General features: G+C 34.7%; 1 protein-coding gene across 1 annotated transcript; it reads right to left on the bottom strand.

The window, feature by feature from the left end:
• Nucleotides 1–424: 424 nt before the first annotated feature.
• Nucleotides 425–15,424, bottom strand: LOC139868541 (uncharacterized). The gene is made up of 3 exons (XM_071856877.1): nucleotides 15,163–15,424; nucleotides 15,033–15,121; nucleotides 425–775 (listed from the first exon to the last, which is right to left on the bottom strand). Exons 1-3 carry the CDS (start codon nucleotides 15,422–15,424, stop codon nucleotides 425–427), a joined length of 702 nt encoding a protein of 233 aa, XP_071712978.1.
• Nucleotides 15,425–15,660: the final 236 nt, after the last annotated feature.

Genomic DNA, 15,660 nt, shown 5'->3' with positions numbered 1-15,660 from the left:
TACACATTCCCTCACACTCACATGAAAAAACATATAAGAACTATGCTTCTAACCCTATAAACAAGTATATTCTAATATATCTTACTCAACACAAAACACCTATGTACAAAAGGGAGAAGAATAACATATATATATATATATATATATATATATATATATATATATATAAGCATACATAGGATACATAAACATACATACATACATACATACATACATACATACATACATACATACATACATACATACGTACATACATACATACGTACATACATACATACATACATACATACATACATAAGCATAGAAACCTACATACGTGAACATACATACATGAATACGCGCACACACATATAAATATGAACACACATACATACAAAGCATACATCCATTCATAAACATGCATACATAAATAAATAAATAAAACTTACTCATCTATTCTAACTCTAGTGCTCCACACATTGCTATCAGAAGTCATGTCTTCGGTCAACAACAACTCTCTCATGTTGATCTTCACACAGTCTTCCCATCTACGTTTAGGTCTACCTCTTCTTACACCGTCCACCGTGAGGGCCTCAACTCTGCTAACAAGTGTAGTAATTGGGCACCTCATAACATGCCCAACCCATCGAAGTCGTTCTTCTCGAAGTTTGTTGATGATGCTCCCAACTTCCAGGTTTTCCCTGAAGACCACATTTAGTAACATATCTAACATGATTTTACCACACGTCCACCTAAGCATCCTCATCTCAGCCACCTCCATCCTTCTTTCCTGAGCCTTCGTCAATGTCCAGCACTTTGATCCGTAACATGGCAGATCTAATTTTCACCTTGAAGAATTTCCCATTCAGTTTAAAAGGTACCTTCTTGTTGCACAAGACGCCGATTGATGTTCTCCACTTCAACCATCCTACCTTTATACGGTGAGTCACGTCCTCATCAATCTTTCTTGATTTGTGAAGCACCAATCCTAAGTATCTAAAAGAATTTTGCGGGTGCATGATCTGGTCTCCGATGCGAATATCCTCCCCATTATTGAGGTCGCCTTCGTTGCAGTCAAAGTTGCACCTAAGATATTTAGTATTTTGTCTACTGATTCGTAAACCATTTTGTTTGAAGACCTCCCTACATTGCTCAAGTCTTCTATTTAGCTCCCCCATTGGTTTTCAATACTAAATCAATATCACCGGCAAAGACCAAGAGCCATGGGATGATGTCCTGTATCCCTCAAGACAGCTCGTCGAGGATCAAAGCGAAAAGAACAGGGTTAAGTGTTGATCCCTACTGTCTACCAACTTCTACCGGGTGAAACTCTGGGTTTCCTACATGCGTTCGAAAACGGGACTTGCCCCTTCATACATATCTTCAATAGCTCTGATGTAACTACTCGGGGTACCTCGATCATTGAGGATCTTCCAGACCAACTCCCGTGAAACACAATCAAATGCTTTTTCTTAGTCTAATAACACCATGTGTAAGTTCTTTTGATTTTTCTTGTACTTTTCCATAAGGCTCCTAATTGAAATGTCCCGTTCATATTGATTATAAACGTTCCATATTAATTGATTTCGTTGCGAAGTTTTGACCTCTATATGAGACGTTTTTCAAAGACTGCATTCATTTTTAAAACAACCATAACCTTTATTTTATCAATAAAGGTTTCAAAATCATTACGTAGATTATCAAATAATGATAATCTAAAATATACTGTTTACACACGACCATTACATAATGGTTTACAATAGAAATATATTATATCGACATATGTTTCTTGAATGCAGTTTTTACACAATATCATACAAACATGGACTCCAAATCTTGTCCTTATTTTAGTATGCAACACCAGAAGCTCTTAGTATTCACCTGAGAATAAACATGCTTTAAACGTCAACAAAAATGTTGGTGAGTTGTAGGTTAAACCTATATATATCAAATCGTAACAATAGACCACAAGATTTCATATTTCAATATACATCCCATACATAGAGATAAAAATCATTCATATGGTGAACACCTGGTAACCGACATTAACAAGATGCATATATAAGAATATCCCCATCATTCCGGGACACCCTTCGGATATGATATAAATTTCGAAGTACTAAAGCATCCGGTACTTTGGATGGGGTTTGTTAGGCCCAATAGATATATCTTTAGGATTCGCGTCAATTAGGGTGTCTGCTCCCTAATTCTTAGATTACCAGACTTAATAAAAAGGGGCATATTCGATTTCGATAATTCAACCATAGAATGTAGTTTCACGTACTTGTGTCTATTTTGTAAATCATTTATAAAACCTGCATGTATTCTCATCCCAAAAATATTAGATTTTAAAAGTGGGACTATAACTCACTTTCACAGATTTTTACTTCGTCGGGAAGTAAGACTTGGCCACTGGTCGATTCACGAACCTATAACAAATATGTACATATATATCAAAGTATGTTCAAAATATATTTACAACATTTTTAATACGTTTTACTGTTTTAAGTTTATTAAGTCAGCTGTCCTTGTTAGTAACCTACAACTAGTTGTCCATAATTAGATGTACAGAAATAAATCGATATATATTATCTTGAATCAATTCACGACCCAGTGTATACACGTCTCAGGCTATATCACAACTCAAAGTATATATATTTTTGGGATCAACCTCAACCCTGTATAGCTAACTCCAACATTACTGCATATAGAGTGTCTATGGTTGTTCTAAATAATATATATACATAGGTCGATATGATATGTCAAAACATTTGCATACGTGTCTATGGTATCCCAAGATTACATAATATATTAGAATACATGTATAATACAATATAAGTTAGCTAGGATATGATTTGTATAGATTTGTTAAACATTTCCCGTAGCTAAAAAGATCAAAAATATCCAATCTTGTTTTACCCATAACTTCTTCGTTTTAAATCCGTTTTGAGTGAATCCAATTGCTATGGTTTCATATTGAACTTAAGTTTATGAATCTATACAGAAAAAGTATAAGTTTATAGTCAGAATTACAGGTTACAAGTCATTTTTGTAAAGGTAGTCATTTCAGTCGAAAGAACGACGTCTAGATGACCATTTTGGAAAACATACTTCCACTTTGAGTTTAACCATGATTTTTGGATATAGTTTCATGTGCATAAGAAAAATCATTTTCTCAGAAGAACAACTTTTAAATCAAAATTTATCATAGTTTTTAATTAACTAACCCAAAACAGCCCGCGGTGTTACTACAACGGCGTATATCCGGTTTTACGGTGTTTTTCGTGTTTTCCGGTTTTAAATCATTAAGTTAGCATATCATATAGATATATAACATGTGTTTAGTTGATTTTAAAAGTCAAGTTAGAAGGATTAACTTTTGTTTGCGAACAACTTTAGAATTAACTAAACTATGTTCTAATGATTTCAAGTTTAAACCTTCGAATAAGATAGCTTTATATGTATGAATCGAATGATGTTATGAACATCATTACTACCTCAAGTTTTCTTAATAAAACTACTGGAAATTAGAAAAATGGATCTAGCTTCAAAGGATCCTTGGATGGCTTGAAAGTTCTTGAAGCAGATCATGACACGAAAACAAGTTCAAGTAAGATTTCCACTCGAAATAAGATTGTTATAGTTATAGAAATTGAATCAAAGTTTGAATATGAGTATTACCTTATATTAGAAAGATATCTTGCTGTAAATAAGAAAGATTTCTTAAAGTTGGATGATCACTTTACAAGATTGGAAGTAAGCTAGCAAACTTGGAAGTATTCTTGATTTTATGAAACTAGAACTTATAGAATTTATGAAGAACACTTAGAACTTGAAGATATAACTTGAGAGAGATCACTTAGATGAAGAAAATTGAAGAATGAAAGTGTTTATAGGTGTTTTTGGTCGTTGGTATATGGATTAGATATAAAGGATGTGTAATTTTGTTTTCATGTAAATAAGTCATGAATGATTACTCATATTTTTGTAATTTTATGAGATATTTCATGCTAGTTGCCAAATGATGGTTCCCACATGTGTTAGGTGACTCACATGGGCTGCTAAGAGCTGATCATTGGAGTGTATATACCAATAGTACATACATCTAAAAGCTGTGTATTGTACGAGTACGAATACAGGTGCATACGAGTAGAATTGTTGATGAAACTGAACGAGGATGTAATTGTAAGCATTTTTGTTAAGTAGAAGTATTTTGATAAGTGTCTTGAAGTCTTTCAAAAGTGTATGAATACATATTAAAACACTACATGTATATACATTTTAACTGAGTCGTTAAGTCATCGTTAGTCGTTACATGTAAATGTTGATTTGAAACCTTTAAGTTAACGATCTTGTTAAATGTTGTTAACCCAATGTTTATTATATCTAATGAGATGTTAAATTATTATATTATCATGATATTATGATATATTAATATATCTTAATATGATATATATACATTTAATTACAACGATAATCGTTACATATATGTCTCGTTTCGAAATCATTAAGTTAGTAGTCTTGTTTTTACATATGTAGTTCATTGTTAACACACTTAATGAAATATTTAAATATCATTTTATCATGTTAAATAAAGTGTATCAATATCTTAATATGATACATATGTATTTAGTAGACGTTATCATAACTATAATCGTTATATATATCATTTCGAGTTTCTTAACTTAGTAATCTCATTTCTTATGTATATCACACATTGTTAATATACTTAGTGAGATACTTACTCATCATAATCTCATGTTAACCATATATATATATATATATATATATATATATATATATATATATATATATATATATATATATATATGTCTATATATACCACAACATGTAGTTTTTACAAATTTGTAACGTTCGTGAATCGCCGGTCAACTTAGGTGATCAATTGTCTATATGAAACTTATTTCATTTAATCAAGTCTTAACAAGTTTGATTGCTTAACACGTTGGAAACATTTAGTCATGTAAATAGCAATCTCAATTAATATATATAAACATGGAAAAGTTCGGGTCACTACAGTACCTACCCGTTAAATAAATTTCGTCCCGAAATTTTAAGCTATTGAAGGTGTTGACGAATCTTCTGGAAATAGATGCGGGTATTTCTTCTTCATCTGATATTCACTCTCCTAGGTGAACTCGGGTCCTCTACAAGCATTCCATTGAACCTTAACAATCGGTATCTTGTTTTGCTTAAGTCTTTTAACCTCACGATCCATTATTTCGACGGGTTCTTCAATGAATTGAAGTTTTTCATTGATTTGGATTTCATCCAACGGAATAGTGAGATCTTCTTTAGCAAAACATTTCTTCAAATTCGAGACGTGGAAAGTGTTATGTACCACCGCGAGTTGTTGAGGTAGCTCCAGTTGGTAAGCTACTGGTCCGACACGATCTATAATCTTGAATGGTCCAATGTACCTTGGATTTAGTTTCCCCCGTTTACCAAATCGAACAACGCCTTTCCAAGGTGAAACCTTAAGCATGACCATTTCTCCAATTTCAAACTCTATATCTTTTCTTTTACTGTTCGCGTAGCTCTTTTGTCGACTCTGGGCGGTTTTCAATCGTTGTTGAATTTGGATGATTTTCTCGGTAGTTTCTTGTATTATCTCCGGACCCGTAATCTGTCTATCCCCCACTTCATTCCAAAAAATCGGAGACCTGCACTTTCTACTATAAAGTACCTCAAACGGCGCCATCTCAATACTAGAATGATTACTGTTGTTGTAGGAAAATTCTGCTAACGGTAGGTGTCGATCCCAACTGTTTCCGAAATCAATAACACATGTTCGTAGCATGTCTTCAAGCGTTTATATTGTCCTTTCACTCTGCCCATCAGTTTGTGGATGATAGCCAGTACTCATGTCTAGACGAGTCCCCAATGCTTGTTGCAACGTCTGCCAGAACCTTGAAACAAATCTACCATCCCTATCAGAGATAATAGAGACGGGTATTCCATGTCTGGAGACAACCTCCTTCAAATACAATCGCGCCAACTTCTCCATTTTGTCATCTTCTCTCATTGGCAGGAAGTGTGCTGACTTGGTGAGACGATCAACTATTACCCAAATAGTATCATAACCACTTGCAGTCCTTAGCAATTTAGTAATGAAATCCATGGTAATGTTTTCCCATTTCCATTTCGGGATTTCAGGTTGTTGTAGTAGACCTGATGGTTTCTGATGTTCAGCTTTGACCTTAGAACACGTCAAACATTCTCCTACATATTTAGCAATATCGGCTTTCATACCCGGCCACCAAAAGTGTTTCTTGAGATCTTTATACATCTTCCCCGCTCCGGGATGTATTGAATATCTGGTTTTATGTGCTTCTTTAAGTACCATTTCTCTCACATCTCCAAACCTTGGTACCCAAATTCTATCAGCCCTATATCGGGTTCCGTCTTCCCGAATATTAATGTGTTTCTCTGATCCTTTGGGTATCTCATTCTTCAACTTTCTTTCTTTTACAACCCCCTGTTGCACCTCTTTTATTTGAGTTGTAAGGTTAGTACGAATAATTATTTTCATAGCTTTTACCCGTATAGGTTCTCTGTCCTTTCTACTCAAAGCGTCGGCTACCACATTCGTCTTTCCCGGGTGGTATCGAATCTCAAAATCATAATCATTCAACAGTTCAATCCACCTGCGATGTCTCATATTCAGTTGCTTCTGATTAAATATATGTTGGAGACTTTTGTGGTCGGTATATATAATACTTTTGACTCCATATAAATAATGCCTCCAAGTCTTTAATGCAAAAACAACAGCACCCAATTCCAAATCGTGAGTTGTATAATTTTGCTCGTGAATCTTCAATTGTCTAGACGCATAAGCAATCACCTTCGTTCATTGCATTAATACACAACCGAGACCTTGCTTTGATGCGTCACAATAAATCACAAAATCATCATTCATTTCAGGCAATGACAATATAGGTGCCGTAGTTAGCTTTTTCTTCAATAACTGAAACGCTTTCTCTTGTTCATCCTTCCATTCAAATTTCTTCCCTTTATGCGTTAATGCAGTAAAGGGTTTTGCTATTTTGGAGAAATCTTGGATGAATCTTCTGTAGTAACCAGCCAATCCTAAAAATTGACGTATATGCTTCGGAGTTTTTAGGATTTCCCACTTTTCAATGGTTTCGATCTTTACCGGGTCCACCTGGATACCTTCTTTGTTCACTATATGACCGAGGAATTGAACTTCTTCCAACCAAAATGCACACTTTGAAAACTTAGCGTACAGTTTTTCTTTCCTCAATACTTCTAGCACTTTTCTCAAATGTTCTTCGTGCTCTTGATCATTCTTTGAGTAAATAAGTATGTCATCGATGAAAACGATGAAAACCTTGTCAAGATATGGCCCACACACTCGGTTTATAAGGTCCATGAACACAGCTGGTGCGTTAGTCAATCCAAAAGGCATATCCATAAACTCGTAATGACCATAACGCGTCCTAAAAGCAGTTTTTGGAATATCATCCTCCTTTACTCGCATTTGATGATATCCAGAACGTAAATCGATTTTCGAATAAACCGACGAGCCTTGTAGTTGATCAAATAAGTCGTCAATTCTCGGCAGTGGATAACGGTTTTTGATGGTAAATTTATTCAAATCTCTGTAGTCAATACACAACCTAAATGTACCATCCTTCTTCTTGACAAACAAAACAGGAGCTCCCCATGGTGATGTGCTTGGTCAAATAAAACCACGTTCTAATAGTTCTTGCAGTTGGCTTTTCAGTTCTTTCATCTCACTGGGTGCGAGTCTGTAAGGATCACGAGCTATTGGTGCAGGTCCTGGTACAAGATCTATTTGAAATTCAACGGATCGATGTGGGGGTAATCCCGGTAATTCTTTCGAAAATACATCGGGAAATTCTTTTGCGACGGGAACATCATTGATGCTCTTTTCTTCAGTTTGTACTTTCTCGACGTGTGCTAGAACAGCATAGCAACCTTTTCTTATTAGTTTTTGTGCCTTCAAATTACTAATAAGATGTAGCTTCGTGTTGCCCTTTTCTCCGTACACCATTAAGGGTTCTCCTTCTTCTCGTACAATGCGAATTGCATTTTTGTAACATACGATCTCTGCTTTCATCTCCTTCAGCCAGTCCATGCCAACTATTACATCAAAACTCCCTAACTCTACTGGTATCAAATCAATCTTAAATATTTCGCTACCCAGTTTAATTTCTCGATTCCGGCATATATAATCTGCTGAAATTAATTTACCGTTTGCTAATTCGAGTAAAAATTTACTATCCAATGGCATCAATGGACAACTTAATTTAGCACAAAAATCTCTACCCATATAGCTTCTATCCGCACCCGAATCAAATAAAACGTAAGCAGATTTATTGTCAATAAGAAACGTACCCGTAATAAGCTCCGGGTCTTCCTGTGCCTCTGCCGCATTAATATTGAAAACTCTTCCGCGGCCTTGTCCATTCGTGTTCTCCTAGTTCAGGCAATTTCTAATAATGTGGCCCGGTTTTCCACATTTATAACAAACTACATTGGCATAACTTGCTCCGACACTACTTGCTCCGCCATTACTCGTTCCGACACCATTTGTTCCTTTCGTGCTGTTAACCCCTGGTCCGTAGACCTCACACTTCGCCGCGCTATGACCATTTCTTTTACACTTGTTGCAAAATTTGGTGCAGAACCCCGAGTGATACTTTTCACACCTTTGGCATAGCTGCTTCTGATTGTTGTTGTTGTTGCGGTTGTTATTGTTGTTGGGATGATTGTTGTAGTTGTAGTTGTTGTTGTTTTGCCGTTTGTTGTAGTTGCGATTGTTGGGATAGTTGTTGTTGTTTTGGTGACTCTTATCACCGTATTCCTCCCACTTTCTTTTGACTAGCTTCACGTTGGCCTCTTCGGCCGCCTGTTCTTTAATTCTTCCCTCAATCTGGTTCACTAGTTTGTGAGCTATTCTACATGCCTTTTGTATGAAGGCAGGCTCGTGTGAACTTATATCTTCTTGGATTCTCTCCGGTAACCCTTTCACAATCGCGTCGATCTTCTCTTCCTCATCTTCGAAAGCTCTCGGACACAATAGGTACAATTCTGTGAATCGTCTTTCGTACGAAGTAATATCGAATCCCTGTGTTCGTAACCCTCTAAGTTCTGACTTGAGCTTATTGACCTCGGTTCTAGGACGGTACTTCTCGTTCATCAAGTGCTTGAATGCTGACCACGGTAGCGCGTAAGCAGCATCTTGTCCCACTTGCTCTAGATAGGTATTCCACCATGTTAACGCAATACCTGTGAAGGTATGCGTAGCGTACTTTACTTTGTCTCCTTCAGCACACTTACTTATGGCAAAGACCGATTCAACTTTCTCGGTCCACCGTTTCAATCCGATTGGTCCTTCGGTCCCATTAATTTCTAAAGGTTTGCAGGCAGTGAATTCCTTGTAGGAGCATCCTACACGATTTCTTGCGCCGTTAGCTGTATTGCTAGATTCAGAGTTATTGTTGGTATGTAGCGCGGCCTGTACTGCGGCTATGTTTGAAGCAAGAAAGGCACGAAATTCCTCTTCGTTCATATTCAAGGTGTGTCGAGTAGTCCGTGCCATTTCCTTCAAAATAGTTAAATGAAACAAGTTAATCATACAGAATATTAAGAGTAGTCAATAGTATCTCGTAGCATAATATGAACTCATTTATAAAAGCTTTTTCTTCATATTAGCGTTTTATAAGTTTAAATTCGGGTACTACCTACCCGTTAAGTTCATACTTAGTAGCTAATATACAATTCAACTACTACAATTCCATATGAAAAACTTGATTATAATAATATATCACATACAAATATTCTTCAAACTTACAACTTCGCTATATTACATATAACATGAAATATAGTACACTATGATACAGGACAGTTTTGAAGATAAATCTAGTTAATACGCAAGTTGTTCAGCAAAGGAAATAAAGACACGTAATTCATAAGTCCAGAAACAAGTCATGCATTCTGGTTTTACTAAGACGACTTCCCATCCTTGGTCTTGTGGAAAATAACCGTTATAACCATTGGCTAGGCAGCATGTTGTAATGTCGTCAAAAGGACGAGGGTTTCGTAATGTTCAACAGCCCCGTAATAATCTAAAAACCTTGTTTCTCACCCCAACTACTGAATCCGTCACTTGTGGGAAAGTTTTATTTAAAAGCTGCAATTCGATGTTTTTTTTCTCACTTTGGTAAGAAGCGAACATCACTAACCCGTAAGCATAACATGCTTCTTTATGTTGCATGTTAGAAACTCTTTCTAATTCACGAAATCCTATGTTGGGATATGTTGAGTCAAAATAGGTTCTTAACCCGTAGCATAAAATTGCATTTGGGTTCCCCGCATTTAACGCTTTAAAGAAAACACGGCGTAACTTACGGTCTCCCCAATGTGATATACCCCACCTATCAAAGGAAAGCCTTTTATAAACTAAGGCATTTTTGGAAAGTCTTTCAAATGTTTGACAAGTTAATTTCGCCATAACTAAATGTGCTGATGAATTCTGACCGACTCTAGACAAGATTTCCTCAATCATATCCTCTGGTAGGTCTTCTAAAATATTCGGTTGTCTACCCTTAACGTCCATTTTGTTTTTATACTGTAAAATAGACAAGGATTAGATTCGTAAAAATAAACAATACAAGCAATTTTTACATAGAACATAAAAGTACAAGCACACTACAATACATTTATTACACAATATGCTCACACCCCTCTAATCTGAATCACTGGTTTCTTCTTCTTCGGACTTGGTTCTTTTTCCTAATCTTCTAGGGATATATGATGTTCCTCTAATACGAGTCGTCGTTTTCCACATTGGTTTAGAAAAACCTGGTGGTTTAGAGGTTCCCGGGTTATTGTCACGATATTGAAAATACGGGTGTTGACGGTACATATAAAGTTCATCGGGGTCGGAATCAGATTTCTCTATTTTGATGCCTTTTCCCTTATTATTTTCTTTTTCCTCATTAAATTGGGTCGGGGTAATTTTTATAACATCATCGGAATCCTCATCAGGATCCGATTCATCGGAAAATTGGTAATTTTCCCAATATTTTGCTTCCTTAGCGGAAACACCATTGACCATTATTAACTTTGGTCCATTGGTTGAGGATTTTCTTTTATTTGACCGGTTTTCTGTGGTTCCTAATATTCTCCCCTCCGGAACCTCTTCTTCTTCCAGTTCCTCTTCTTCTGGTTCCTCTTATTCCGGTTCCTCTTCTTCCAGTTCCGTTTCCTCTTCTTCCGGTTCTTCGGGAACTTGTAAATCTTGCCAATATATATTCGACTCTTCGTTATTATTAGGTGAGTCAATGGGATTTGTGCTAGAGGTAGACATCTATCACACAATATCAAACATGTTAAGAGATTAATATATCACATAATATTTACATGTTAATAATATATAGTTTCCAACAAAAATGTTAAGCAATCATTTTTAAAGAAAACACGGTCGAAGTCCAGACTCACTAATGCATCCTAACAAACTCGATAAGATACACTAATGCAAATTTTCTGGTTCTCTAAGACCAAAGCTCGGATACCAACTGAAATGTCCCGTTCATATTGATTATAAACGTTCCATATTAATTGATTTCGTTGCGAAGTTTTGACCTCTATATGAGACGTTTTTCAAAGACTGCATTCATTTTTAAAACAACCATAACCTTTATTTTATCAATAAAGGTTTCAAAACCATTACGTAGATTATCAAATAATGATAATCTAAAATATACTGTTTACACACGACCATTACATAATGGTTTACAATAGAAATATATTATATCGACATATGTTTCTTGAATGCAGTTTTTACACAATATCATACAAACATGGACTCCAAATCTTGTCCTTATTTTAGTATGCAACACCGGAAGCTCTTAGTATTCACCTGAGAATAAACATGCTTTAAACGTCAACAAAAATGTTGGTGAGTTATAGGTTTAACCTATATATATCAAATCGTAACAATAGACCACAAGATTTCATATTTCAATATACATCCCATGCATAGAGATAAAAATCATTCATATGGTGAACACCTGGTAACCGACATTAACAAGATGCATATATAAGAATATCCCCATCATTCCGGGACACCCTTCGGATATGATATAAATTTCGAAGTACTAAAGCATCCGATACTTTGGATGGGGTTTGTTAGGCCCAATATATCTCTCTTTAGGATTCGCGTCAATTAGGGTGTCTGCTCCCTAATTCTTAGATTACCAGACTTAATAAAAAGGGGCATATTCGATTTCGATAATTCAACCATAGAATGTAGTTTCACGTACTTGTGTCTATTTTGTAAATCATTTATAAAACCTGCATGTATTCTCATCCCAAAAATATTAGATTTTAAAAGTGGGACTATAACTCACTTTCACAGATTTTTACTTCGTCGGGAAGTAAGACTTGGCCACTGGTCGATTCACGAACCTATAACAAATATGTACATATATATCAAAGTATGTTCAAAATATATTTACAACTTTTTTAATACGTTTTACTGTTTTAAGTTTATTAAGTCAGCTGTCCTTGTTAGTAACCTACAACTAGTTGTCCATAATTAGATGTACAGAAATAAATCGATAAATATTATCTTGAATCAATTCACGACCCAGTGTATACACGTCTCAGGATAGATCACAACTCAAAGTATATATATTTTTGGGATCAACCTCAACCCTGTATAGCTAACTCCAACATTACTGCATATAGAGTGTCTATGGTTGTTCCAAATAATATATATACATGGGTCGATATGATATGTCAAAACATTTGCATACGTGTCTATGGTATCCCAAGATTACATAATATATTAGAATACATGTATAATACAATATAAGTTAGCTAGGATATGATTTGTATAGATTTGTTAAACATTTCCCGTAGCTAAAAAGATCAAAAATATCCAATCTTGTTTTACCCATAACTTCTTCATTTTAAATCCGTTTTGAGTGAATCCAATTGCTATGGTTTCATATTGAACTTAAGTTTATGAATCTATACAGAAAAAGTATAAGTTTATAGTCGGAATTATAGGTTACAAGTCATTTTTGTAAAGGTAGTCATTTCAGTCGAAAGAACGACGTCTAGATGACCATTTTGGAAAACATACTTCCACTTTGAGTTTAACCATGATTTTTGGATATAGTTTCATGTTCATAAGAAAAATCATTTTCCCAGAAGAACAACTTTTAAATCAAAATTTATCATAGTTTTTAATTAACTAACCCAAAACAGCCCGTGGTGTTACTACAACGGCGTATATCCGGTTTTACGGTGTTTTTCGTGTTTTCCGATTTTAAATCATTAAGTTAGCATATCATATAGATATATAACATGTGTTTAGTTGATTTTAAAAGTCAAGTTAGAAGGATTAACTTTTGTTTGCGAACAACTTTAGAATTAACTAAACTATGTTCTAGTGATTTCAAGTTTAAACCTTCGAATAAGATAGCTTTATATGTATGAATAGAATGATGTTATGAACATCATTACTACCTCAAGTTTTATGGATAAAACTACTGGAAATTAGAAAAATGGATCTAGCTTCAAAGGATCCTTGGATGGCTTGAAAGTTCTTGAAGCAGAATCATGACACGAAAACAAGTTCAAGTAAGATTTCCACTCGAAATAAGATTGTTATAGTTATAGAAATTGAATCAAAGTTTGAATATGAGTATTAACTTGTATTAGAAAGATATCTTACTGTAAATAAGAAAGATTTCTTGAAGTTGGATGATCACTTTACAAGATTGGAAGTAAGCTAGCAAACTTGGAAGTATTCTTGATTTTATGAAACTAGAACTTATAGAATTTATGAAGAACACTTAGAACTTGAAGATATAACTTGAGAGAGATCACTTAGATGAAGAAAATTGAAGAATGAAAGTGGTCGTTGGTATATGGATTAGATATAAAGGATGTGTAATTTTGTTTTCATGTAAATAAGTCATGAATGATTACTCATATTTTTGTAATTTTATGAGATATTTCATGCTATTTGCCAAATTATGGTTCCCACATGTTTAGGTGACTCACATGGGCTGCTAAGAGCTGATCATTGGAGTGTATATACCAATAGTACATACATCTAAAAGCTGTGTATTGTACGAGTACGAATACAGGTGCATACGAGTAGAATTGTTGATGAAACTGAACGAGGATGTAACTATAAGCATTTTTGTTAAGTAGAAGTATTTTGATAAGTGTCTTGAAGTCTTTCAAAAGTGTATGAATACATATTAAAACACTACATGTATATACATTTTAACTGAGTCGTTAAGTCATCGTTAGTCGTTACATGTAAATATTGATTTGAAACCTTTAAGTTAACGATCTTGTTAAATGTTGTTAACCCAATGTTTATTATATCTAATGAGATGTTAAATTATTATATTGTCATGATATTATGATATGTTAATATATCTTAATATGATATATATACATTTAAATATCGTTACAACGATAATCGTTACATATATGTCTCGTTTCGAAATCATTAAGTTAGTAGTCTTGTTTTTACATATGTAGTTCATTGTTAACAAACTTAATGAAATATTTAAATATCATTTTATCATGTTAAATAAAGTGTATCAATATCTTAATATGATACATATGTATTTAGTAGACGTTATCATAACGATAATCGTTATATATATCATTTCGAGTTTCTTAACTTAGTAATCTCATTTCTTATGTATATCACACATTGTTAATATACTTAGTGAGATATTTACTCATCATAATCTCATGTCAACCATATATATATATATATATATGTTTATATATACCACAACATGTAGTTTTTACAAATTTGTAACGTTCGTGAATCGCCGGTCAACTTGGGTGATCAATTGTCTATATGAAACTTATTTCATTTAATCAAGTCTTAACAAGTTTGATTTCTTAACACGTTGGAAACATTTAGTCATGTAAATAGCAATCTCAATTAATATATATAAACATGGAAAAGTTTGGGTCACTACACTAATGATATGAATTGCCTCCATCGAAGAACGCCCTGGCATGAAATCAAATTGATTCTCAGACACCTTTGTCTCGCATTGAAGTCTTGTATCAAACTCTACCAAAGCTTCATGGTATGGCTAAGTAATTTTACATATCTATACTTACCGCATACTTGAGCACCACCTTTGTTCTTGTAGATAGGAATAACCTCGATGAGTCTCCATTCCATTGACATTTTTTGGCTTCTAAATTTCTTGTTGAAAAGACTTGTCAACCACTTAACGCCATCATCACCCAGACATCGCCAAGCTTCTATAGGGATTTGGTCTGGTCCAACATATTTATTTCTACCCATCTTTCTTGGAGCCTCTCTTACTTCTTCATATTTGATCATCGAACATTGACAGTTGTTTTGATGAGCTTCCATAGATGTGTTTTCCGGCTCATCGTTGCGCTCAGAACCCGCAACGAAAAGAGTCGAGAAGTACTCTTCCCATCATTTCCTAGTTCCGTCTTCCTTTACGATGCTTTGACCAACTTCATCTTTGATAAATTTAATGTTATCCAGGTCCTTTTTCCAAGCTCCCTTGCTTTAGCTATCTTGAAGATATCATTTGCACCTCTTTGGAGTTTAGTCTCCTGTACACCTCTTCGTACGCTTTG

Source organism: Rutidosis leptorrhynchoides, chromosome 9 (assembly GCF_046630445.1).
Source record: "Rutidosis leptorrhynchoides isolate AG116_Rl617_1_P2 chromosome 9, CSIRO_AGI_Rlap_v1, whole genome shotgun sequence".
NCBI classification, from domain to species: domain Eukaryota; kingdom Viridiplantae; phylum Streptophyta; class Magnoliopsida; order Asterales; family Asteraceae; genus Rutidosis; species Rutidosis leptorrhynchoides.
The sequence above is the reverse complement of the archived record's forward strand: the minus strand, read 5'-3'. Positions and strand labels throughout refer to the sequence as shown.